This window comes from Arachis hypogaea, chromosome 5, assembly GCF_003086295.3.
Source record: "Arachis hypogaea cultivar Tifrunner chromosome 5, arahy.Tifrunner.gnm2.J5K5, whole genome shotgun sequence".
NCBI lineage: Eukaryota > Viridiplantae > Streptophyta > Magnoliopsida > Fabales > Fabaceae > Arachis > Arachis hypogaea.
Window position 1 is genome coordinate 100,151,942 of NC_092040.1, and position 27,144 is coordinate 100,179,085.

Genomic DNA, 27,144 nt, shown 5'->3' on the forward strand with positions numbered 1-27,144 from the left:
TAAGCCTCAAAGTGGTCCCTGAAATTGCACTCGAACCTCATAGTAGTCCCTGAACTTAATAGTTATTCATATTCGTCCCTGAAGTTGCATTCCGGGACTCAGATTCGTCCTTTCGGCACATTCCGTGTCACGGAGGAGTTCAGATCAGCTTTCTAGTGGTGCCAGGCGGACGGAATGTGCCGGAAGGATGAATCTGAGTCCCGGAGTGCAACTTCAGGGACGAATATGGGTAACTTTTAAATTCAGGGACTATTATGAGACTCGAGTGCAACTTCAAGGACCACTTTGAGGCTTATCTCGTCCACAACATCACCATATTCTATAATTGCACCTACTTCTATCCGGATAATCATAGCCTAGGGTGCGGTGATGTTGTGTATTATAATGGTACGGAAAAAGAGGGGCTGGCAAGTCATCAAGGCTACGTTTGTTTTTGAGAAGAGGACAGGATAAGACACTGAAAACAGGACAAGACAGAAACATAAAATTTTGTGTTCTTGTATTCTGTTTGATGATAAACTAAAACAAATTATGAAAATCTAATTTATTCTCATTTATTTCATTTAAAAAATTTGAGACGAAAAATATAATAATAAAAAAATATAATTATGAAAAATTAACAAAAATAATGGAAAAAAATGAAAAATAAGTTGTGTCTCTTGTTAGTGTCCTGTGTTTTTACAAGGGAAAGTTATGCAATGGTTCCGATGTTGCCGTCAAAATTTTGAATCAATCCAAAGGAAATGGTGAAGATTTTATTAACGAGGTAGCTAGTATTAGTAGAACTTCTCATGTTAATGTTGTCACCCTTCTTGGATTTTGCTTAGATGCTCACAAAAAAGGTTCTTATCTATGAGTTTATGTCCAATGGTTCCCTTGACAATTTTATTTACAAAAAGGACCCTAAGAGTACTCCACTCTTGAGTTGGGATAATTTGTATCAAATTTCCATAGGGATTGCTAGAGGATTGGAGTATTTGCATAGAGGATGCAACATTCGAATTTTACATTTTGACATAAAACCACATAACATTCTTTTGGATGAAAACTTTTGTCCTAAGATATCAGATTTCGGACTAGCAAAGCTTTGTCCTAGAAAAGAAAGTCATATTCCCATGTCCGAAACCAGAGGAACAATTGGGTATATAGCTCCAGAAGTGTGGAACAGACATTTTGATAGAGTTTCACATAAATCTGATGTTTATAGTTATGGAATGATGCTTCTAGAAATGGTAGGAATGAAGGAGAAGAACATAATTGCAGAGACAAGTCAAACAAGCGAGATGTACTTCCCTGATTGGATATACAAAAGTCTTGAACAAGGCACTAAGGTAGGACCTAACGACGAAGAGTTATCAATGGAGGAAAATGATGTTGTTAAGAAAATGACAGTAGTGGGTTTATGGTGCATTCAACCAATTCCAAGTGATAGACCAACAATGAGTAAAGTTGTAGAAATGTTGGAAGGCAGTATGAATTCCCTGGAAATTCCACCAAGAGGTCTGTCTTCTCCAATAAGAGTGGTGATAGAATCTTCTTCTATTGTATCGGTTGTAGAATCTTCTACTGGTGTAGAATCTTCTATTGCATCAAACACACATTATAACCTGAATGTTTTCACTGAAAACAAAAATGTCAGCTAGTGAAAGACTAAGATTAGCAAGAACTTGATCCTAAGGCAAGCTATTTCTGAAGCTTCATTTTTTTTTTTTCGAGTTTTTGTTATTGATATCAGAGGTTCTAAATCTTACTGTACCCATTTGATCAAGCAATAGTTGTGCTTTTGCCTCTCACCATTAATTGTTGGCATCTTTTTAACTTTCTCATGGTAAAGTGAAGCCTCTTTGTCAAGCTTCGATCTTACGTTTTGGTTCTTGATGGATAGGGGCATACGGCTCCTAAATCAGACTTCCTAAGAATAATATTAAGTGTTGCAATAGAAGGTGCTCAAGGATATGTTGCAAATTGAAACAAAGAATTGCCATTTTGATCAATTGAATACGATGAGAACTAGTAACGAGTGTCTACAAAGAAACTTCGATTTAATTGGACAAAACTAATCAACTAAAGAAAGGTTGTAAAAAAGCCACAACCAGCTATGTTTATTAATTCTTCTATCTTTTTTTAATTTTTTTTATTTATAACTGCAAGTGCCTGTTGTTTCACTATAGGTGTTAAGTGGAAATTAATTTAGAAAGAGTACTTGCATTGCTTGTTGTTAAGACATCTTTTGTTTTCCTTTTGGTGACAATGTTCTAAGATTTGAAACTTTCTGATATTTTAGAATCTCATTGATTGACTAGTGGTTGAATTTCTGTTTAAAAAATTTCCTATTAATTTTAACAATAACTGAGTAGGAAGGATGGGAGACATGGTGTTGTACTTATAGTGTTTTATTAGTATTCTACCTAACTCGACTACTCGAGCAAAATTGCTTTACTGTGGTTTAAGCCAAAAGAATTAACCATCATCAAGTAATCAATTGTTATATTATATTGTATTGTTTATCTCAAGCTAAGAATGCTAGTACATATGTTGCAACTTGCTTAGGGTGTCACACTATAATTAGCTTTTGTAATATTATCTGAACTAGGGTGAAGCCCGCACGATGCACGGACCGTGGACTGAATCTATTTTGTTATGCTGTTATATAGTATATTTATGAAAATTTTGATATATATTTACTTGAAGTGCTAATTTACCAAGTGTACATGCATAATTGTATAAAACAGAAAGTAACTGAGTTATATGACAACCACTTGGAATATCCAATTGCATATTTGCATATACCAGAGGCTTGGGATAGAACTCAAAATCAATTCCTAATGTTACCAAAAAGATAATTATTAAAATGGAAAAATGAATTAAAAATGCATCTTATTTAAACTTGATATCACAAGAAAAATATAACAATAATATTAATATAATTATTAAACAGATAAACTCTCATAACCAACGCAGCTTTATCAGCATCTATGTACATCTCAATCTTAAAGTCATCTACATTACTAATGATAGCACCCAGGCTTTAACTGGGTGGATGCTATCTATTTGATGCGCTCTCTGCTATTTTCTGAAATGTGAAAGAAGGATCACTTATCCACTAGCATTTGGTGTTGTAGATTTGCTCCCTACAGTTGAAGCCGGCGATGGTGGAGGCGGATCATCCTTCAGCAATACAGCATCATCTGCTGTTGATGAGATATCCATGACTTCAGCATGGCTTTGGCCTTTGTACTCGCCATCACTCTGTATATCCTTGAGAGTATCCACTACTTCTTGCATTGAAGGTCTCATATCTTTGGAACTCTGCAAGCACTGAAATGCTAACTCGGCTACTGCATTTATCATCTTCCTTACCTTCAAATCTGAATCAAACCCAAGATTTTTGTCCACTAGCTCATGCAGTGCCTGATTCTGAATCTTGTTAATGGCCATGGTGGACAAATTGATTTCGTGCCGATGCCTTGTGATATCAACAGCCGGCAAGGATGATATCAGCTCAACCAACACAACTCCAAAGCTATAAACATCACTTTTGACAGTAAGCTGGTAGCATTCATGGTACTCTGGATCCACATAACCAGGGGTCCCTTGTGGAACGGTTGAAACATGGGTGACATTGTTTGGAAAAAGGCGCGAAAGTCCAAAATCTGCGACTTTCACAACAAAGTTGCTGTCAAGAAGAATATTATTGGTTTTGACATCTCTATGGATGATCTCGGAATCATGAAGATATGCCAATGCAGTTGCAGTCTCCAAGGCAATGTTCATCCTAATATGCCAGGGCAGTGTACCAGCTTTGGCTCGGTTTCCATGAAGATGATCAGCAACAGTTCCATTTGCAATGTACTCATACACAAGAAGAAGTTCACGGCTGTGGCGAGAAGTGCAACCAAATAGTGAGACAAGGTTTTTGTGGCGTAGGCGAGTTAGGATCTCAATTTCATTCATGAATTGTTCTACTCTCCTGTAATTGTTCTCATACAACCGCTTCACTGCGATGCAACGTCCATCTGGTAGTTGTCCTACACCGGAAACATCAGAAGACAGGTAACTTTGTCAGTAATCATGGAAGATACACATATATGCCAATAGATACAGCAAATGATGCTTGAAATTTACCATAATACACTGTCCCGAAACCTCCATCTCCTAGTTCTCTGGATGGGTCAAAGAAGTTAGTAGCCTCTTCAAGTTCAGTATAGGTAAAGAGGTGCGCTCCAAAGTATTGACTTCCCTTCTCAGTATCTTTCCAAGATGATGGATCAGAAGACAAGCTCCGTGGCTGTGTATAAGACAATCCATAACTGGTCTTCTTTCGCCTTTGATAGAAAATAACGGCCATGGCAAGGGCTACCAATCCAATCACAGCAGCAGCAACTGAGAAGATGCACATAAACTTTCAGCTAATATTGTGTTTCATATATATTCACCAATGAAATATATACAACAAAAATAGCCCAAGAAAATATCACAGGAGGCTGGATGTATTACCTATAAGGACTATCCATCTCCAGTGATTTCCTGCAGTTGTTAACAGTGAAAACAAAGATGAGTTATAGCACTCTTGAGCCAATCTTTATTCGAGTTTAAGGTAAAGCCAGCAAATATAATAGGTAATGTGAGTGTGTGCTTTGACCAAATGTTACATGAAGAAAGAAAGCATCAACGATTTTGACTTAATGCACCAAAAGTTGCATAACACCCTGAAGGAAGTAAATGGGAAGAGAAAATAACCGTATACTGCACTATAATATCAAACAAGTTGATAAAGAATAACTTCTGTGGTTGTTGAGTTGTACCCTATGATGTTTGTCATTGAACCATAGAGTCTTAGGAAATAGCTATGTATCAATACCCTAATGATTATATAGTGTGCTGCTAGGTAACCAGAGAACATAAGCTATTCAGCCATACATCTTGTTCCACACTTTTATATTTTCTTCAAAATCAACCACAAGAATGTGCACATGAAGAAAGTGCAAAAAAAAAAAAAACACTTGCTACTTAAAGTACACAAATATGATCAGAATATTTCCTAATATGTCATAAATTACCATCACCACAACTTTTTAGGTAAGACTTATCCTTGCAGAAGCAGAGGAACTGATCACTGTCAAATCCACACCGTCCACCACTCTTCTCACAGTATTGGCAATTGGGTGCAGTCCAGTTTAAAAGAAATCCCATCTTCAAAATTTCGGTATAATTCATTTGCAATAAGCTACTGAAATTAACAGCAGCATTCATGTTCAGTGGCACATTAATCACAAATTGACACTCATTCATGGAATAGTTTTTGCGCTCCAGCACCTCCTTATGGAAAACCGCAAATGAAGAATGAGAAGCATTTTCAGCACAATCTACTTCATATATGGGGTAATCTATAGGTTTCGTGGTACAGTTATAGAAGAAAGTGAGATTATTGTTCTCAGAACTATAAGTAAATGGTAACTTGTCAAAACTGTAATTGTTCATGGGAGCAGGACACTTTTTCTCATATGCAGCAAGGTTAGCAGCAGTAAATGAAGAGTTGGTGTAATTGATATCTTTCACCAGCAAGTCATAATTGGATGCTTTGAGAATTGGATTCTTGTTCTTGCAGGTGATCTCAAAGTGAGGATAGCCGCAAAATGAATCCTGTTCGTAAGGGATCCAGAATGGATACTTAATGTTTAGACCATTTCCACAGCTTCTAGGTGTGCAGGCCACAAATTTTGGATTAACAGATACCACAGTGGTAGCCAGGGAGAACAAGAAGATAATGGTGATTATAATGTATAGTTGAGGTCCATTGTAATGGATGGGGATTCGAAGGATCATTTGTTGCTTGAGATTTGGAAGGAGTGCAGAGAAGAACATAGGAGAAAAGAATTCGGATGGGGTCTGAAGGAAGCATTTAGAGAAGAAATTCAACGGAGTTGGCAGCTATTGTGGAAAACTCTTTATATGCTATTATTTTATAGTGGGGGTCATGATTGGTGTTTGAAAACAATCCACCAGAGAATTACCCATTCACATTTATAAAGATGGAGAAGTAGGCCCAACTACCAATATTTGTTTTCATAAACTTAGTAATTAGCAGTTTTGTGAATTTTGTTGGGGGTGGGGTGTTTTTGTAGTATTAAATTTGTTTAATCATAATAACAATGTCAAAAGTTGAATGTTCATAATGGAAAGTAGGTGAAGTAGCTTGAAAAAGAAGTATGAAGACTCCTTGTTCTTTATTAAATTTTTTAATATAATTTAGACACAAAACAAATACTAATGGTGAGAATGAGACTATGGTCATTCCCAGTAATGTTGGCATCCAAGGATGCTGCAGTTAAAATTTAGATAGTAGTGTTTTTAGAAATTCTTAGTAAGAGAATACATGTATGTGAGGACTTTGAAAGGGAAAGTGGAGAAAGAAAAACATGTCATGTACAGAAGAAAGCAGAAAATGAAGTCTATGATTGTGAAAGACGCGTTGGACCAGACTGAAAATAAAGACTTAGTGCACTATCTAATTCTAACCTCATAATTTGAAAAATAAATCAATAAATAAATAAACAAATAAATAATAGCAATAGCTGCTGCACTTTCATGCATGTGCAAAACCCAGGGAGACAAATCCGTTGACATGTGAAATCACTAATATAACCCTCGAAAGATGTAGCATTCGCCAGAACTAGAAAAATAATTTCCCTGCATTCCTTCTATTTTATCTCTTTGACTAGTTCAGTGAAAAATCTTGACCTATGATGCACAGTTGCACACACTTATGAGATTTTTTTATCATGTTGTTAACCAGATAAGATAAGCCTCTACCAGTTTATTTCTTTCCCAAGAGAAATATGTGCGAAACTTCAACTACTACATCTAAATCGTAAGAACAATTTTTTTAAAAAAAAATATTATTCCTCTTTTTTAAAAATGTCATTCATACACAATATCTTTGTATTTTATTTGACATAAATTTATAAGAAAAAGAATAACATTATCTAATAAAAAGCGATAATATCTATTCTATTTTTTAATCAACAACGGATGTAATAAAAATCAATTAAATTTGTAACTCAATCTAAAAATTATAAATCTAAAATTTAAATATTACATATTTAAATTTTATGTTGATCGATTATTATCATTTTCTATTATAGTACAGAAAAATAATCAATTTACTGTTTAGCTTAAAACTTGGTGTACATCAAGTTTTTTGTTTGACTTTAGTACACTCTTAACTTTTAAGTTCCCATTTTTTTATTTTTAACTTTTTTAACAATAATTTAAACATATATATTTTGATTGTTATCTCTCCATGTTAAGAAAAATTATTTTCTTATTTTTTCCTGGCCTTTTTTTATAGCATACTCTAAGTAGTGGATCACAGCTGATGCTAAACTGTAGTCAGCCGCCCTAGCAGCTGAGGTGAGCTGACATGGTCAATGCCTCGGCTCTGTTGAGGATTGGAGGTTTCCTACTCATTACCTAGCACTACACTAGAGGTTTCTACCGCCTGTTGAGGATCCAAAGATGATCCAATGCTTGGGGCAAAAAGGGATCGAATCATAAAATTCTAATCTTTAATCCATGCCCAACTTGGTAAAATGAAGGATGAAAAAGATCACGACTAATGTAGGAAATTGAAGCAAAAAGATAAGTGGGGACAGTTAAGACATACTGTTACGATGAGGACATTGGAGGGCGTTAGATCCATCAGGGCAATAGCAGGTAAATGCATGCGTATCGTTGCTCCCGCAACTTCCTTTACTCTCCACGCATCTCATACAATCTTGAGAATAAGTGTAGTTGACCGACACACCTTTACCGAAATACAGAGGAAAAGCATCATCAACTCGGACTCCGTTCAACTCAACAGCCTCAGCGGCCACTTGGATACGATGTTGGCAATCCTTAAGCTCTTCATGACTTGCCAGCACCTCTTTTTCCGTACCATTATAATACACAACATGACCACCACCACCGCTACCAACGCACCCTAGGCTTTGATAATCCCGAGAGTAGGTGCAATCATAGTCATAGAATATGGTGATGTTGTGCACTGTTTGGTTATAGGTGAATGGAAGGTATTTCAGAGAATAATTGAAATTCATAGAGCAAATATCATGTTCTCCGTCAGCGACTGGCAAGGGCACCAATGTAAAAGTAGTATTTACGGCATCATCATTTCCCACCACTTTGAATCGTTGTGAGTCCGTTTCAATGTAAGCGTAACCGCCGTATCCATCATTCTCCTTCTCGCATGAAAGCCGGAGTTGTTGGTTGCCGCCACACTGGGGTGGTCGGTTTCCCCCCCAGAAAGGGTAGTATACTTCTAGTGCGCCACACTTATATGGCTGGCTACACAGGGAGTGATAATTGGAAGTTGGTGATTGAGAAAGGGATGGTGGCAAAGCGGCCATCAGGAACAAAGAGATGGTGATCCCTATGTATGTAACCACCATAGAGAGTTCACTATGTACGTGGCAATCCATTCTTCAACAACTCGATACAGCTTACAACACTTTTATCTATTTTCACAGTACTGTGTACGCAGGAAGCATTAAGAACACCAGTTATAGGTCTGATGGTGTTGAATTCTTATTAGGAAAATAATGGCCACGGTTCCCATCACTCTCTCATTTTTCATTTTCCAGTTCAGGGAGGTGTTGAGTGTTGACCACGCTCATGGAAGACTACTATACTTTAAGTCATGAGTCATCCACAAACAAGATCGGCTGCATCTTTTAACGACCAAGTAGGCAGAGTCAGTCAACCCCGAAACTACCACCCACTTTCCCATGTCTTTCTTCCCTCGTTTTCAAGTTTTTTCTTTATTACTTCATTTTTTCGCAATAAAATAACTATGTAGTCGTGATATCATTTACTGCTTTCATACTGCTGCGCTAATACAAAATCAATCATAACAAATATAGTGTTTAATATTCAAAATTGTGAGCTGAACTACTATTTTCCTTTTATGTTCAGTGCTAGTAGTACTTTAATAGCTTTTCCTCATCATTTCCCTTGTGATTGTTTATATTCCTTTTTCTATAGTAATGGAAAAGAACACATATCACATAACCAACCAAAAGAAAACAAGACGCGTGTTTCTCACATTTTTCTTCCTACCTACCTTTATTCATTTAGCTTTTAACGCTCTGGACCAAGTCTTCACCATCTTCAAATTCTATGATGGCCAAAATGACACAGCTTATGCAGCAATACAATTTACATTTGGCCATAGGTGCATATCAACATCAACTTGCTAATTAAAAATTGTTTTTGAAATGAATTTATTAATAGAATAGATTATTTAACTATCTCTTTCAGAAAGTTCACTTCAGACGCATAGCTACATTTAAAAAAGTATGTCAACATTAAAGTAGCTTGGATCCAAGATAGAAAGTAGGAAGTTGAGACAGTTAACTGAGAAATAAACAAATCCATGCAAGGCAGGGAACACATAATTTACCCTAACCTTGACTTTGATGATTGATCTCTATCAAGGTAATCACCACAACTAGAGGTGTAATTGTGATTTGATTCATCTAAATGAATTATCAGATGTTGAGTACCAAGGGAACTGTTAAGAGTCAACTTCATTAAAGAAGTCTAGTATGAATAAAATGACAGCAAATCGAGAATCGTCATAGATCATACAATTTTAATTTATATTTTGCCGTAGGTACTTCATCAGCATCAACTTGTTATTTAATAATGGCTTAAAGTTGAATGCATTAACATAACATAAACTAGTTATCTATTTTGCATCAGCTGAAATAGAACAAGCTGTAGCTAATAGCCTAATAACTTATTGCCATATCATCAACTTAAAGTCAGTAAATAGACAATAACATTTTGACCTCTACCATAGATTTCTAAATTCAGATGTACCAAACCAATCATTCATGCACTTTAAATTACAGAAGAAATAAGTAGGTGGCAGTGGTTAAAGATTTAAGTTTTCAGAACTAATCCCATTCTAAATGTTGTAATTTGTTTAATTAACAGGGTAGAAATTTTTGGCTGAGTTTGGTATTGAGGAGAATGGGATAGAATCCTAAAAAATTGTAATTTTAAAATCTTACTGGGGCAATAGGAAATGGTAGGCCTATGACCAAGAACAGGACATTCATATGTATGTTTTACAACAATACAAGCAAACTGAGCAAAGGAAGAGTTTATTTCCTATAAGTGTTGACAATGAATGCCATTTAATTTATTGCAGGCCAGAGCATCTTCAAAATAGGCCAGAATAAATACAAAATAATATGAAGATTGGAGTGTCAACCTATAGGTTATGGAAATTCCTAAGTTCCATTTCTAATAAATAGAAGGTCCAATAAGATGTCAATTTCAATACAAAGTAAGATACAAAAGAGAACTAATATGATATATCCTGTGTTTTAAATTTTCTTCCTAGAAGCTGTACTGCATCATCCAAACTAAACAGGCAACACAATGTTATTAGTTGTTGGGGCCAATATAATACCTGTACAAGTTTCTTTTGTTTATTATATGTTTTTGTATTAAAAAATAAAAAAATAAACTTGAACATTGTAATAAAAAAATAATTTGATTAGTTTGGTATCTGTCATCTTCAAATGAAATCCAAAGTTTTAACATGCAATCAACAAAGTGACACATTGACACATACTATTACCATGTCGTATTAAGGCTTTTAAAAGTTTGTGCTCATTATTACTACTTCATCTTCAAAAGTCAATATCTGCTAACAGACCCAAATTCATTAACCCTATATGTAAGTTAGAAAATTCAAATACATGATCTCATTATTATGCGTCCTTAATAGTAAGATCATATATCAACAGCACAACATGAACATGATCAAAGAAGAGTACCTTTGAACACTCAAACCAAACAATTCCATGTCTAAGAAATGGAACTCTACCTATCCTACCGGAGTGTTATGAAATTTGGCTACTCAAAGATTAAACTAAAAGCTTTAAAATGTGATTGCAGTCACAATTGCAGTTGTGTTGCAAGCTAATGTGGTGGGACGGGCAATCATAAGATTCTTCATAAAATTCAATAGCACAAACCTAATAAAAAATAAAAGTAGGAAGAACACATACCCTTATCACTATGATCTTGATAATTTAGTGGACCTCGATAAGGTGATGACAATGGCTCTGATGGTATTGGTGCTGATAAGGTTGGTGATTGAGACAGACTACTATTGCTGCAAATCTCACCATATGGTTGCTGATTATTTCGACAGAAGCAAATGAATTCATTTAAAGATGCATTGTGTCCACACCTCCCACCAGATTGTTTGCAACTATCACATAGGGTTTCATTCACTCCACTCCATCCAACCTCAAAACCATTATTTAACGCATAGCTATTGAAACTTAGTATATCCTTCGCTAGGGCAGGAACAATGATAAATTTACACCCCATATCAAAAATAACACCCAGATTTTCCATCAGAACTAAGTATGCAGCACTAGGATCACCACCATATATGGAGCAATTAAACATCGCAAAATATTTAAAGCTTATATCAGACCAATATGAAGGAGGATCACAGTCATATACCAGAGTTATGTTGCCATCGTTGGAAGTGAATTTGAAGAAATCGTTATCCAAACTCACATTGGTATTGTCCCTGGAACAAGGATCATTGTACAAATCAAACCTGGCAATCTTCAAACTTTGACTATTTTGATCGATGTCGATGACATCAAACTTCTGTGCTTTGATGTTTATAGTCACTTGGTCCTGTTGGCAATCAAGCTTGAACGTAGGATGGCCACAGTAATCAGGTTGGTTGCTATTCCAAAATGGGTAACTAATGTTCTTGAAGGTGCCACAGGTAAAAGGTGCACAATCTGTGTAACCTTTAACATCACCGGCACTATATGTTGGCAACAAGAGTGATGAAAAGAAAACAAAGGCCTTGACGAAAGAAGGTGGAAGTGGAGGAAGAAGAAGAGGACGAGCCATTTTCTTGAATGATTTTGAATGACCAAACTTGACTATGGGAGAGTCTAATACTTAATAGTATATGTTATTTACTGTTTAAGACCTTGTTAAGCTGGCAAATGATTAGTACCATGTTAATTTGACTCTTAACTTTTTTAGATATTATGATTTTAGAACCGCTTTTACAAAATTTATATTAGAACAGACCATGTTACAATTTAATTCTGGTTACGATTTTATATTTTATGTATTTAATTTACGTTTTCATTCCCGTAAAATTTTAATTTTCTCTATCGTAACTATGTGTACAACTGCAAGATTCCCTAGGTAAATAATGAAACTAGAAAGCAAATGAGGTTTACCAAGTTTGGTGGCGTCTTAAATATAGCGTTGACAATTTGGATGGACATTAAAAGGAGCTTAATTGGTTTTTTGGCTTTAGCAAGCAAGTGCATATCGGATAACATTTATTCAAATGATGTGATGCTTTTGTAGCACAAGTGATCTTTCAGTTTCACTAGCATTTTCCACTTCTATTAAATGACATCTATCCATTATGGTTAATAAAAGATGCAAGGGAAAGGGGACATAAATGTTAAGTGCATTCAATGGAGTGAAGCTCCGAAGCTAGAATTAGAATTCAGCTGTAAAAAAATATTAGCAAGTTTTGGATTGACCATCATAAAAAACAACGGAGACCGTGCTGTATTGGGTGGTAAAAAAATACCATTTTCCAAAACTGCTAGCTCACTACTCCTAAGTCCTAAATACACTAATTAGGTGCCAAAACACTACCTAGTACCTAACGAGTTCATATTTAATCTTTCCATTTCTTAAAGAAATCACTCTTACTACATGTATAACAAAGCAATAAGTTAATTACTAACATTAATGCTAAACCAAGTGATTTTAATTAAGATGTATGATAACAAATGCTGATGCAAAGTTGGAGTGGATTTTAATAATAGCATCATGTGTATCCACTCTATACACACCCATATGTTAGAGAAATAAATAACATCCTTAGACTAAATAATTCATTCAGTAGTTCTCATTCACCAAACATCTGGTTGTCTATCCTTTTTTTTTTAATTTTTATTTCGTGTTTAGACTTCTGACTAAAAGCAAAAAAGAATATAGAAAAAGCAATCACTTCATAAGATAAAAAGTGGAATATTTCTATTTGTTTATATTTTTTTGGACATCGAATATTTTTCTACATAGAATATTTTTTAATTTGTCACATTCTTTTTTTAATAACGAAAAACTTAGCCAAATATAAAAAATAATAGAAAGTTTAGCCAAATATAGAAAATATCAATCAATAGCTGAGTTGTAATTTAGAAATATAAGTAAATATAGATAGTATCAATTTGTATATGATTTAGGAGGATTTTGGTTATTTATTTTATAATTAATCTCGATATTTTAGAAAAGTTTTGCTGCTGTGTGAGGATATCAGTTATATATATGTGTGGTTTATGAAATGAAAAAAGCAGATTGGACAAAACAATTTTTATTATGGTATCAGAGAGCGACAAAAAAAAAAGAACAAAGGGCAGCTTGTAAAACCATGGCAGCAGCTATAGAACCAGAGAAGAACATTGGAGAAAAACCAAAAATCCCAGAAGGAGGGACCAAGAAGACTTACTCGCCATATGATCTCAGTGCGAGCGACAACTCCTGCAACATAATCACGCAAGTACAGTTGTGTGGAGAAAATTATATGAATGGGCCGAGCTGTGAAAATCTCTTTTCGTGCTCAGAGAAAATTGGGATTTATCGATGGAACACACCCCCAACCAAAGGAATATGTGGCCAAACTAGAGGATTGGTGGACGGTGCAGTCCATGATCGTATCTTGGATTTTGAACACAATCAAACCAAGCCTGCGATCCACTGTGGTATATGCAAAAACCACGCATGAGCTATGGGAAGACATCAAGGAACAATTTTATGTGGTGAATGGCCCGCGAATTCAGCAATTAAAGGCGAATTTATCAATATGCAAGCAGGAGGGTATGAACATGACAACCTATTTTGGAAAATTAAATGGCCTATGGGATGAACTAGCAAATTGTGAACAAATGTCCACTTGTACCTGTGACAGTTGCAAGTGCGAAATTAGGAGTCAACTTGAGAAATGAAAAGAGGAAGAAAAGGTTCATCAACTGCTGATGGGAATGGATGATGCAACAAATATGGCACGGTTATGTCAAATATTTTTGCAGCAGATCCCTTGCCCTCATTGAGTCATGTCAACGCGATGCTAATTCAGGAGGAGAGAGTGAGAACAATCACAAAGTCGACAGAAGAAAGAGGGATGGTTGTGGGACTTGCAATACAAACAGGAAGCAAGGCGAGAGGACGTGGATGCTATGAAAAAAAGACAGTGACTTGCTTGAAATGTGGAAAGAATGGCCATGATGTGAAAAAAATGCTTTCAAATTGTGGAATATCCGAAATGGTGGTACGACCGACCCAAAAATAAAGGAAGGAGCAGTGGCAAAAGTTCATGGCATCAAAGGACCCGAAATCGTGGAACTCAAGCACGTGCAAATGTGATGCATGTTAGTGGAAGTCAGGCCGATGATGCAGACACGAATAAACTTTAGAAGGCAGGTTTACCTAATGAACAGCGGAAAGTGATACTAGATATGATTGGCAAGCAAAAGCCTGATGATTTTGAGAAAATGACCGGTAAGAGAATGTTTGATTTATGGATCGTTAATAGTGGTGCATCCAACCACATGACTGGAACCATGAAAAATTTGTGGGAAAGAAAAATTATACGAGGGTGCCCAGTGGGATTACCTGATAGTGAACAAGTCGTAGCATGCAAGCAAGGAACAGTGATCCTTGATGGAGGGCTTGAGTTGAAAAATATTCTTCATGTGCCCGAATTGAAATGCAATTTGATCTCAGTCCCTCAATTAATAGATGAGAAAAATTGTGTTGTGAATTTTACTGACAAAGTTTGTGTTATGTAGGACCGCACTTTCAAGATGTTGATTGGAGCGGATGAACGGAAAGATGGACTTTATTGGTATTGTGACACACAAAGCTCAAGCTTATCATATCAAAACAGAGAATCAATTCGATATTTGGCATAAGAGATTAGGACATCTATTTTTTAAAATTGTGAAAATGCTTCCTGTTTTAAGTGAGAAATGTACCAGCAATGAGGTGAATAAAATTTATGAAATTTGTGAAAAATCCAAGCCAACAAGAAACAAATTTTCTTTGAGCGAGTATTATGTACCAAATATTTTTTATTTAATTCATTATAACCTATGGGACCTTATAGAACCCCTTTTTCATGTGGAGCATCATATTTTTTAACTATTGTGGATGCTTGTTCATGTGTGGTCTAGATATATTTGTTGAAAGAAAAGATAAAAGTTTTAGTCACTTTGAAAAAAAAAAATTTTCCTTAGTTGATCGACGGTACAACAAGCCTGTTAAAATGGTGCGATCTGACAATGGCATAGAATTTATGTGTTTAAAACAATATTTTCTTCAACAATAATTGTTCACCAAACTTCTTGTGTTAGCACCCCGTAACAAAATAGAAGAGTGGAACGTAAACATCAGCATATCCTGAATATTGCCCAGTCTTTATGTTTTCAAGCCCATCTTCCTATTCAATTTTAGGGGGAATGTATGTTGACGGCCAGGTAATTAATTAATCGAACGCCATAAAAAATATTACAGGAAAAAATCTCTATGAAATATTTCATGGAAAAGCTCCAAGCTATGAGCATTTGAAAATCTTTGGCTCCCTCTGCTACGCTTACAATCAGAACCAATAAAATGACAAAATTGAAAGTCGAAGCCGACAAGGTGTGTTTGTCAGGTATCCATTTGGATAAAAAAGATGGAAATTGATTAACTTGGAAAAGAAATTATTTTTTGTCATGTGATGTTCATTTCGTTGAGCACATATTTTCCTTTAAACAAGCCCAAACCAATGCTCCTAGAACAGCACTTATGCGGACCCCTATGATTGAAGAAATATTTGAAGAAGACACTTTCCATGAGCCACAGTCAGTTTCAACACCTGGACCCCAATTGTCTAACCAAAATGAATGTGTGGGGAGTCTTACACAATCAGTGACTCTACCAACGACCAGGGGGTCACACACTCAAGGCTGAAACTAACAACCATGCCGCCACTGCCTTGGACCCAAGACCGGATAACTCAGATAACTCAACACCATTCGCCGAACCACCATCTGTGGATGCGTCGTCCGCTGATTTGCCGCCAATAGTGGAAGCTTCACTCGGTCGCAGCCACCGTGTGAAGACGCCCTCAAGACGCCCTCTGCTCATCTTCGCGATTTCATCATCACTGCCACGATCCAAATGAGCCCATCCGTCCAGTATCCCTCTCCATCAGAATTCTCAGGTGTCCTATCCTATACAAAGTTTTGTCAATTGCAATTCTTTTTCATCACAACACCATATTTTCCTTGCTGCTCTCCAAACAGAATAGGAGGCGCTATTTTTCTCTCAAGCAGTGAGAGATGACCGATGACGAGAAGCTATGTCTCGCGAAATTCATGCTCTTGAAATCAATAATACATGGACGCTTACTGCTCTCCCTCTAGGAAAGGAGGCACTTGAATATACAAAATAAAATATAATGCTAATAGGACAATCGAACGGTTCAAAGCAAGACTAGTCATTTTGGGAAATCATCAGGTAGAAGGATTGGATTACAATGAAACTTTCTCTTCGGTTGCGAAAATGGTCACTATTCGAAAGACTCTTGCAGTAGCATTAGCTCAGAACTGGAAACTGCACCAGATGGATGTCCACAATGCTTTTCTACATGGAGACCTTGATGATGATGTTTGTATGAAGCTTCCCCCTGGTTTTCAGGTGTCTCAACGAGGTGTCGTCTGTAAGCTCCAAAAATCTTTGTATGGGCTAAAGCAAGCTCCTCACTGTTGGTTTGCAAACTATCTTCTGCTCTTATTCGATATGGTTTTCATCAATCTCAAAAGTATTACTCCCTATTTAGTCTTTGTCTCTCTGAGATACAACTGGTTGTGCTAATGTATGTTGATGACCTTGTAATTGTAGGAAATAATGGTGCTACAATTTAAAATTTTAAACAATATTTGCACCAGTGCTTCCACGTTAAAGATCTCGGCAGGCTAAAGTATTTCTTAGGGGTTGAGGTTGCTCGGTCTCCCACTAGCATTTTTTGTGTCAGAGAAAATATACTTTGGACATCATCACTGAAGTGGGGATGTTAGGTGCTAAGCCAGCCTCTACACCATGTGAGAAAAATCATTGGTTGGTATCAGCTGCTGGTCCTGTAACTTCTGATCCTAGTACCTATTGCCGACTTGTTGAAATGTTGATTGATTTATGTTTTACTAGAACTGATTTAGCTTACAGTGTGAATATTTTATCTCAATTTATACAAACTCCTCGCATAGAACATTGACAAGCTGCTTTGAGAGTTGTTCATTATCTAAAGGGTCATCCTGACCAAGGTATTCTGCTGCCACATGACAATGATTTACACCTGTATGGGTGGTGTGACTCCGATTTGACGAATTGTCCTCTAACTCGCAAGTCTCTCACAGGATGGTTTGTTCAAGTTGGCAACTATCTCATTTCATGGAAAACTCAAAAACAACATACGGTCTCTGCCTCCTCTGCTGAAGCTGAGTATCGCTCAATGGCTAAGGTGACACGCAAATTGAAGTGGATTAAGGATCTTCTTTCTGATTTATTCATACCTCATCCTTCCCCATTCGCTTATACTGCAATAGTCAAACGGCCCTGCACATCGCTAAAAACTAGTTTTTCATGAACGCACGAAGCACATTGAGGTCGACTGTCACCTTGTTCGGGATGAAATTGTACAGCAACATCTTCTTTTATCATATGTCACAACACAAGTTTAATTGGCTGACATCTTCACTAAGACTCTCGGTCCCCACAAGTTTACAATAGTCTTGGTCAAGTTAGGCATTCACGACTTACATACTCCAACTTGAGGAGGGTAATAACGGAAAGTTTAGCCAAATATAGAAAATAACGGGAAGCTTAGCCAAATATAGAAAATATCAATTAATAGCTAAGTTATAATTTGAAAATATAAGTAAACATAGATAGTATCAATTTCTATATAATTTAGGAGGATTTTTGTTGTTTAGTTTATAATTAATAGGAAAATTTTGATACTGTGTGAGGATATCAGTTGTATATCTGTGTGGTTTATGTAATGAAGAAAGCAGATTGGATAAAATAATTTATATTTTTTTTTGTTGCTCACAATATCTCTCAGTTCGGCAGGATAAGGACTAATTTATTGCGGATCAAAGCTCCATTTAATGGTTTGTCGTTGGCCAATGGGTTGCTGCTTGTACTAGGCAGCACGCAAACCTCTCGACACTTGCTTAGCAACTAATGAACTAACTATTAGACCAACCAAAGTTCGTTTTTTTTTTTTGTCATGAATTTCAATGGGTTTTTTTGTGTGCGTAAGTTTCAACGTTTAAATTGGGTTCGTAAGCTATTCATTTGGGCCCAAATCATTGTCCATTATAATTTAGGCCTTGTCATCTGCTGAGCCTATCATATAGTCATGTGAAGCATTCGATAATGTTTGATATTTAATTTATTAAGATATTGTGAGGACTAGCCGACTAGGGTAATAATTTTAATATATAATATGCAATCACGTAAACATTTTTCCTAGTGAAGTCCAATGTTTATCTACCAAATATCACTAAAGATCTGACAATTTTTGTCAATATTTTGACACAAATATGTTGGCGACTAGTATTCCAATGACATTGAGAAAAATCAGAATTCAGAATTCAGCAGCCAATAACCAGCACTTGATACAAGTGAAGATTAATCAAATAAAAGCATCCAAATGAACCGCATCATACGATCAAGCATTACATTTAATCTACTATTACTAGTATAAGATTATAATCTTATATGCAAGTTCTAACAAATTAACAACAATTCAACATATCACTGTTGACCTTGGGTACACCTTGTTTTGGAAAAGTCCAGCTATAGTAAGATTTTAAATCTAATAATGACATTTGGTAATTATCAAATAGTTTTGAGCAATAAAAGTTGGTATTTTTTAGCTAATAGTTATAACTTTTAACCTGTGACATGCACTTAATGTAAGATTGAACCATGATAAATCATGCGAAGCTAAACAAAAACTAATATATATATATATATATATATATATATATATATATATATATATATACAAGTTTCAAGGCTAAAGAGTGTACCTTTTTTGCAACTTTTGGCAACAATTCTGCCATCTTTGCATATGCACAAGGTTTGCCTAGCAGTTCCATTATATGCACAATACCCATCAGAAAGCTCGCACTCAGCACAATCCACAGCTCTGTTCCAATCAAGAACAAACCCTTTGCTCATAGCTGCACCAAACCCATTGATCAAATCACCACTTTCGATCTGATCATGCTTCACTGCCACCATAACCTCAGCATCACAAGAGTTAGTCCAAGTCCTTCGACCAATATCCGTTCCAACCTCAAACACATAAGACTTCTTCCCCTGACCATTTATCAAACACTTGATAGGCACGGCACCAACCACTGAAGGCTGAGAACTGCAATTGAAGTAAAAAGTGATGTTCATATCCAAATTACTGAAAGACAAGGGTATGTTCCCTATGGAAACGTTGTTCTTTGCCCTTGGACATGTATCATTCATCACATCAATGTCAACAAGTGTGATTGAATGATTCACATAGTTTATGTCTGTAACATAGTATGTGTCAGTTTTCAGTTGCAGGATAGGGTAGCCTTTTTTTGAACATTCAAGACCAAACTCCGGATAACCGCAAACTTCTCCGACGGTGCCGGAACGTTTCCAGAAAGGGTACTTAATGGGAACTCCATTACCACAACCAGAAGAAGCACAAATTGGTAATGAATCAGCATAATATGTCACGAATATGGTGGAGAATAATGCACATAACAAGTAGAAAGCTTTTGACATGGTGATGACTCTGTAGATGGAAACTTCAGAGTTGATATTTGTGTTATTTATCGATTTTAATTTATGTGTGAGGTCATACTTGATTATGTTATATATATAGGTGCTAGTTTTCTACTATGTGATTCGGTAGTCAAAGAGAAATTTTCTGGGGTTTGAAAGTTATCTATTTTTTACTTAATTAGACAAAGGAGGAGTGGAAAAGGAATATGTGAAAATACGCGGCAACTTCATTTAATTTACTTTAAAATGTCTTTATATAAAAAAATAATTAAATAATTTAATATATTTGATTAAATGATTTAATATAGATAAATTATATGGTAAAAATGTAAGTTTATAAATTTTTTTTAATAAAATAAAAGAGAAATTAATAAAAATAAGACCCACATTTTAAATAATAATAATAATAAAATAATAAATAATAACTATAAAAAGAATTATACTCTTTTTTTATACTACTCCAATTTATACAGTAAAATACCTCTTTTAATATATGATATTACGATGTAAGTAAATTAGGCAAAGAGTGAATATTATTTATTTTATAATAAAAATATTTAAAAAATAAAGATATCTTATACAAAACATATTCTATTCAAAAATTTTGTTATAGTACTCAATCTCCATTTTTGGTTTTACTTCATTCATAAAAGAATTTTTTAATATAATTATTAGTCGAAAAATATTTTTAATTAAGATGGGTTAGTTCGAAGTAGTAAAGAGATAATTGGGATGAAGGCAGATGTTGAGAAGGTGCACATGCAGAAATTAGTTGGAAGTTATTCGATATAAATTCGATCTTAGACACCTTATTAAATCGAATGAGCCTAATCGAATAGGTATTTAAATGCGAAATTGAGTGGTTGTTCGAATTAGTGAATCGAACGGTTACACAAATGAAAAAGTTGAGGGCTTTCACCACGTGAGGAATTGATAGGTAACATTTTATTAGCAAAAGAGGGACGGTTACTAGAGAGTGTGCATATAAGACAGCACCATATAATTAATAATCGGTTACAGAAGTAGACTATAAATACTAGAAAGTGTTAGGGAATAAAGGTTTGAACTTTGATTCAGAAATTACTCACGCACACTCACATCTCCAAAGACTTTTTGAGTCTGCTTTGAGTTAATTATCTGTAGGTTCCTTCCATGTCTTTATCTTTTTAATTTATCTTTTTGTAAATTTTACTTTTCAAGTAAATTTATGTTTCAAGCAACGATTTAATTTTCGAATGCAATTTATATTCCAGTACCTTTAAGTTTCATGTCAAAAGCCCTTTGACTCGGTGGAAGGCACTTTTACTGCTTTCTTTAAATTTTAATGCAATCATTTTCGATTTCAACCAATTTTTTTTTGAATTCGTTATTTTTAATTTCTTTTATCCTTTTACAAATTTTTATTTACTCTTTATTTCAATGACTGTCTAATTCGGGATACTTTGATGCACTTATAAAAAATTGATAATTGCAAAAAGAGTAGGTTTTGCTCCCAAACTATTAGATACCGAACCACCATCGATTTACTAAAAATCGACAAAATAATAATATATATTTATATCTTAAAAATAATTGAACATCCTATAAAATTGATAATCTTCATAGCAATAGTGTAATATTACAACTTGGTACTTTAATTGAGTTTCTATGAGCATGAAGGTTCATATAGGTCTCCAATTGATCCCCTATAATATAAAGAAAAGAAAAAGAGGTGACCGAATACGTCAAACTAAAAATTGTTTATTAAATTGGCTTTCATGATGACCGGAGATGCGTGGCTAACAAGTTAACTAATAAGCACTATAAATCTATAATGGTTTTAAGTATGGACACTAATCCTTCACTCACATTCTTATTGAATAATAAATATGTGAATTTGAGAAAATTGGTAGATAAAGCCTTTAATTCAAAGTGTCAACATTTTGATATTCACATTTTGTAATATTTTGTTTGATGAGCAACTTTAATGGCACTAAAAATCACATATATATGTGTTATTTTGATAGGAAAACAATGTTAGGTGTGGATACATATAGTCATCATTATTCTACCAAATTAAAGTTACATCGATTTTAGAGAAATCTTGAATGTGAGTATGATCACAAAACATTATTGTCAAGATATATTAAATTGAAAGGCGTGTGCCAGCCACGTTCCTTTGAATATAAAATTCGGGACAAGGGACCAGCCATCTTCGTTAAATATAATCAAGTGGAAGTAAAATGTATTGAGAGGATGTGGGCAGAGGAGTGGAGACAGTACGCCGTAGTCCGTAGATATATAATAATATAAAGGGACAGGACAGGGTAAATAAAAGATAAAGATGGTGCAACTTGTGGTTGGTGGTATTGTAACACCATAACACAAATCTATGGGCAAATGAATAATGAATCATCCTTCTCAATCTTAAAGCAATTTTTGGTTTTCTGATCTTTATCCTATTAGCTGGCTTAATACCATTTCGCTATGCATTTACACTTTGTTTGAAGGTAGAAAATAAAATAAAAATAAAATAAAATGAAAAAATAAAATTATTTGTGTGTTATTTAAATAAAAAAAATAAAAAATTAAAATATGAATATTAAAATATTAAAATATGAATCTCTATTATAATAATATATTAAAATTAAATTTATATCGATAATTGTTAATAATAATATAACTCACGGTAGTCATAGAAATACAAAAATATAGTATTTTCTTTCTTATTTTCTTGCTAGTGATGGAAAAAAATTTATTCAATGAGATTCATACCAAAATTTTTTTTTCTCTAATTTTTTGATAACCAAACAAAAAAAAATATATTATTTTTCATTCATTTTCTTTTTATCTATTTTCTTTTCATTTATTTTTTTTCCAACCAAACATAATGTTTAAGTGTTTTTTTAACTAAATTGACATAAATCTAACAAAAATTATTCATCGTAAATCATGTATTTTTTTTTTACGTTTTTTCTACTTTTTCACATATTTTTTTTATTGTTATTTTTTTATTACTCTTACTATTTCTATCATTTTTTTCTCTTTTTATTCCCGATGATTATTGCAGTATTTTTTATTTTTTTAATTTTTCTCTTTTATTTATTTTTATTCTTCTTAAGACATGAAATTAAAAAAAATGATGATGAGGTAAATTTATTAATTGTGACACATGTTTTTGTTCGTAATTTTTTAAATAAATATTTTTAATATTGTATTTGTTAATATAGATAATTTGAACACAATTTACGTTTTTTCATCTTACCATTTATCTCGTTTACATCTTGTTTATATATAAACGAGATAAGACATAAATTTTTAAACACGTATCACGTGTACACATGTGATATATGAAAATTGACGTACTCTACATATATTGTTTACAGTATAAATGAGATATATTTATAAGGTTAAATTACACAGTTGGTCCCTACACTTTCAGTAAAATTACAAATTGGTCCCTACACTTTAAAAGTTTGTAATTAGGTCACTAAAGAGAATTAATTTTTGTAATTTAGTTTCCGTCGGTCAAAAAGTGTTGATTTAACAGAATATTCTCAAAATATACTGAGAATATTTTGTTAAAATAGAGAATATGCTGACAATATTCTGTTAAATCAAATACTTTTTAATGATGGGGACTAAATTATAAATTTTAATTCTCTTTAAGGAGCCAATTACAAACTTTTAAAGTATAGGGACCAATTTACAATTTCACTAAAAGTATAGGGACCAACTGTGTAATTTAACCTATTTATAATTAATTTGTTTACATTGAAAATGAGATATGTGTTTGTAAGTATAAAAATATAACTTTTTAAAATAATAAAAATATTAATAATTTAATTTTGTTCAATTTAAAAAAATCGATATATTTTATTATTATTTAAATCAAATAAAATATTAACAAATGTTGTAGTTACATCATTAAATTTGAAAAATTTTCAAATATAGGAGCAGTCATAGAAATTGTGTTTATTTTGTTGGCGTCAAAATCTTCTCCCCTAAGTGCAAGGGAGGATATGGCCTCAAGATAGACTTAGATGATGAGTTTGATGAGTCAACTGTCTCGACTGTCAGTCTATATGGCAGACAGAGAATGATGCATTGATAGTGTACCTTATGATTGTATATATGATGATGGTCCTTTAAGTTTTGTAAAAAATAATACTGACAATGTGAAAAAGGTTGAGGTGCAAGATCCTTTGGAAGAGATAGATATTGGTAATGATGATCATTCTAGACCAATATATGTGAGCAAGATGTTGTCTGATGATTTCAAAAAAAGAAATGATGGATATATTAAAGGAATATTACAACTGTTTTGTATGGAATTATGTAGAGATGACAGGCTTGAGTCGTGAACTAGTAGAGCATTAATTGCCACTAAAAGTCAATATCAAACCTGTCAAACAATCACCAAATAGATTTGCTCCTGAGATCGTGCAGAAGATTATGAAAAAGATTGAAAGACTTCTTAAGACTAAATTTATAAGAACAACAAGATATGTCAACTGATTTCTAATACTGTTCCTGTTATGAAAAAGAATGGAAAATTAAAGGTTTGCATTGATTTTAAAGATTTAAATTCTGCAATACCAAAAGATAAATATTCAATGCATATAGCTGATATGTTGATAGATTCTACTGCTGATCATGAAATTTTAAATTTTATGAATGGATATTCAGATTATAATCAAATATACATCGTTGAGGAAGATGTGTCAAAAACTGTATTTAGGTGTCCAAGTCCTTTAGGAACTTATGAATGAGTTGTGAAGCCATTTGGGCTCAAAAATGCCGGTGCAACTTATCAAAGAATTATGAATAAAATTTTTTATGACTTTATTAGAAATTTTATGAAAATCTATGTTGATGATGTGGTTGTCAAATTAAATGCTAAAAAAGGGCATCTAGAAAATTAAAAAAAAAGTATTTGAAAGAATAAGAAAGCATAAATTGAAAAGGAATCCCTTAAAATGTGATTTTGGTGTGAGTACAGAAAATTTTCTTGTTTTCTTGGTACAGAAAAAGGAATTGAAATTGACAAGAATAAGACAAAGGTTATTTTAGAGGCTCTTTCTCCAAATAACAAAAAACAGCTGCAACTTGCAAGCATTTTTAGAAAAGGTCAATTATCTCAAAAGATTCATTTTCAATCTATCAAGAAAAATTAAGGTTTTTGAGCCTCTGATCAAGTTGAAAAAAGAGAAAGAGTTCCAGTGAAAAATAAAGCATCAAGAAACTTTTGACAACATCAAATAGTACTTGACTAATTCTTCTGTTATAACACCTCCAAGGTACCAAGCATCTTTAAAATTTTACGTGTCAGCTTCTGAAGTAACAATTGGTGGAATGCTGGCTCAAGAAGATGAGGATGGCAACAAAAGAGTAATTTATTATCTAAGTCATATGTTAAATGATGTTGAGACTTGTTATTCTCTAATTAAGAAACTTTATCTAACTTTATATTTTTTTTGTCTAAAACTTAAGTACTATTTAATTCTTAGGAATGTTTATGTAATTTTTAAGTTTGTTGTTCTTAAATATATGTTGTCTTTTTCGATCTTGCTTGGTAGACTAGAAAAATAGATGTTGGCGTTAACAGAATTTTCTTTATATTTTGTTCCTGCGAGAGCTGTTAACGGACAGGTTCTAGCTGATTTTCTATTTGACCATCCTTATTGACATTGACGAAAATTCACTGGGTTTTGTTGGTTTGGTGCCTTGAAAATTATATTTTTGATGATTCATGACATAAGGGTAGTGTTGGTATAAAAATTTTAATTATTTTTTTCAAATGGCAAGCCAAGTAAATTCCTCTTTGAATTGAATTATTCATGTTCTAACAATGAGGCAGAGTATGAGGCGTTAGTAATGGGATTGAAATTATTATTAGAAAGATGAGTAAAAAATATAAAAAATTTTGGGGATTCATAACTTGTAGTCCATCAAGTATCACTTGAATATAGGTGTGTTAGTAAAAATTTAAGAAAGTATTTTAATGTAGTTACAAAGTTATTGAACGAATTTGACAATGTCATTATGAGACATGTTCCACAGGAATTAAATCTAGAAGCAAATGAATTAGCTCAAATTGCTTCAAGATATAAGATCAAGTTCTCAACACTAGAAAAATTGGTAAGGATAAAGAAAATGTTTATGCCTTTGAGAGAAAGAAAAATGTTGTTGTTAGAAAAACTAGACCAAGAAAATTAGAGAGTGTCAATTGTGGAATATTTAGAAAATTTAAATCTTAGCGTCGATAAAAAACTTAAATACAGGATTCAAAGTTATGTTCTAATGAATAATGTGTTGTTTATGAAATCTATTGATGAAAATCTCTTGACATGTTTGGGAGAAAAAAGAAGTGTATTTGACTCTTGCCGAAGTGCATGAGGGAATTTGTGATGGTCATCAATCAAGAAAAAAAATGAAATAGGTGATAAATAGAAAAAGATTATATTGGCTAACTATTAAAGAGATTGTGCAAATTATGCTAGGTCTTGTGAGGAATGCCAAAACCATGGAAATCTTCAACATATTCTAGTATCAGAATTGCACGTTATAATTAAACCATGACCGTTTAGAGGTCGGGTTTTAGATATGATTGGGCAAATTTACCCACCTTTATCTAAAGGTCATAAGTTCATTTTGGTTGGTATTAATTATTTTTCTAAACGAGTAAAGGCTATCCCTTTAAAGGAGGTAACTCACAATGAAATAATTGATTTCGTTGAGTAGCATATTGTGCATAAGTTTAGGATTTCTCAATCTATTACCACTAATCAAGAAACCATATTTATTGAAAAAAATACCATGGAATAATATAAAAATATTTTTTTTCTACACCTTATTATGTCCAAGCAAATTGACAAGTGAAAACAACGAATAAAATTTTGATTGCATTAATTAAAAAACATATTAGAAGATAGCCAAGAAATTAGTACCAAACTCTTAGTCAAGTTCTTTGGGCTTATCGAAATTCTCTAAGAGGTTCTACTGGAGCTACTCCGTATAAGTTAGTTTATGGTTATGATGCAGTGTTGCCAATTGATATCAATTTACAAAGTATAAGGGTGGCTAGACAAGATGATATACCAGCAATAAATTATTGAAATTCTTTATATGATGAGCTCAATGAACTAGACGATGAAAGGTTGAGAGCTTTAGAGCGAGTGATCCAGCAAAAAGAGATTATGTCAA

At 33.7% G+C, this 27,144-nt stretch overlaps 1 protein-coding gene and 1 pseudogene across 4 annotated transcripts; one reads left to right on the forward strand and one right to left on the reverse strand.

Moving 5' to 3' along the window:
• Nucleotides 1–187: 187 nt before the first annotated feature.
• LOC112803864 (LEAF RUST 10 DISEASE-RESISTANCE LOCUS RECEPTOR-LIKE PROTEIN KINASE-like 2.5) lies at nucleotides 188–1,643 on the forward strand (annotated as a pseudogene).
• Nucleotides 1,644–2,860: 1,217 nt separating this feature from the next.
• Nucleotides 2,861–20,151, reverse strand: LOC112802246 (LEAF RUST 10 DISEASE-RESISTANCE LOCUS RECEPTOR-LIKE PROTEIN KINASE-like 1.2). 4 transcript variants are annotated; one of them, XM_025845366.3, is made up of 4 exons: nucleotides 19,221–20,151; nucleotides 4,498–4,527; nucleotides 4,126–4,383; nucleotides 2,861–4,028 (listed from the first exon to the last, which is right to left on the reverse strand). In XM_025845366.3, exons 1-4 carry the CDS (start codon nucleotides 19,957–19,959, stop codon nucleotides 3,097–3,099), a joined length of 1,959 nt encoding a protein of 652 aa, XP_025701151.1. In that variant the 5' UTR covers nucleotides 19,960–20,151; the 3' UTR covers nucleotides 2,861–3,096. The 4 variants fall into 4 exon arrangements, with proteins under 4 accessions (XP_025701151.1, XP_025701148.1, XP_025701149.1 ...); XM_025845363.3 differs by lacking the exon at nucleotides 19,221–20,151 and adding an exon at nucleotides 11,085–13,635; XM_025845364.3 differs by lacking the exon at nucleotides 19,221–20,151 and adding an exon at nucleotides 7,667–8,941.
• Nucleotides 20,152–27,144: the final 6,993 nt, after the last annotated feature.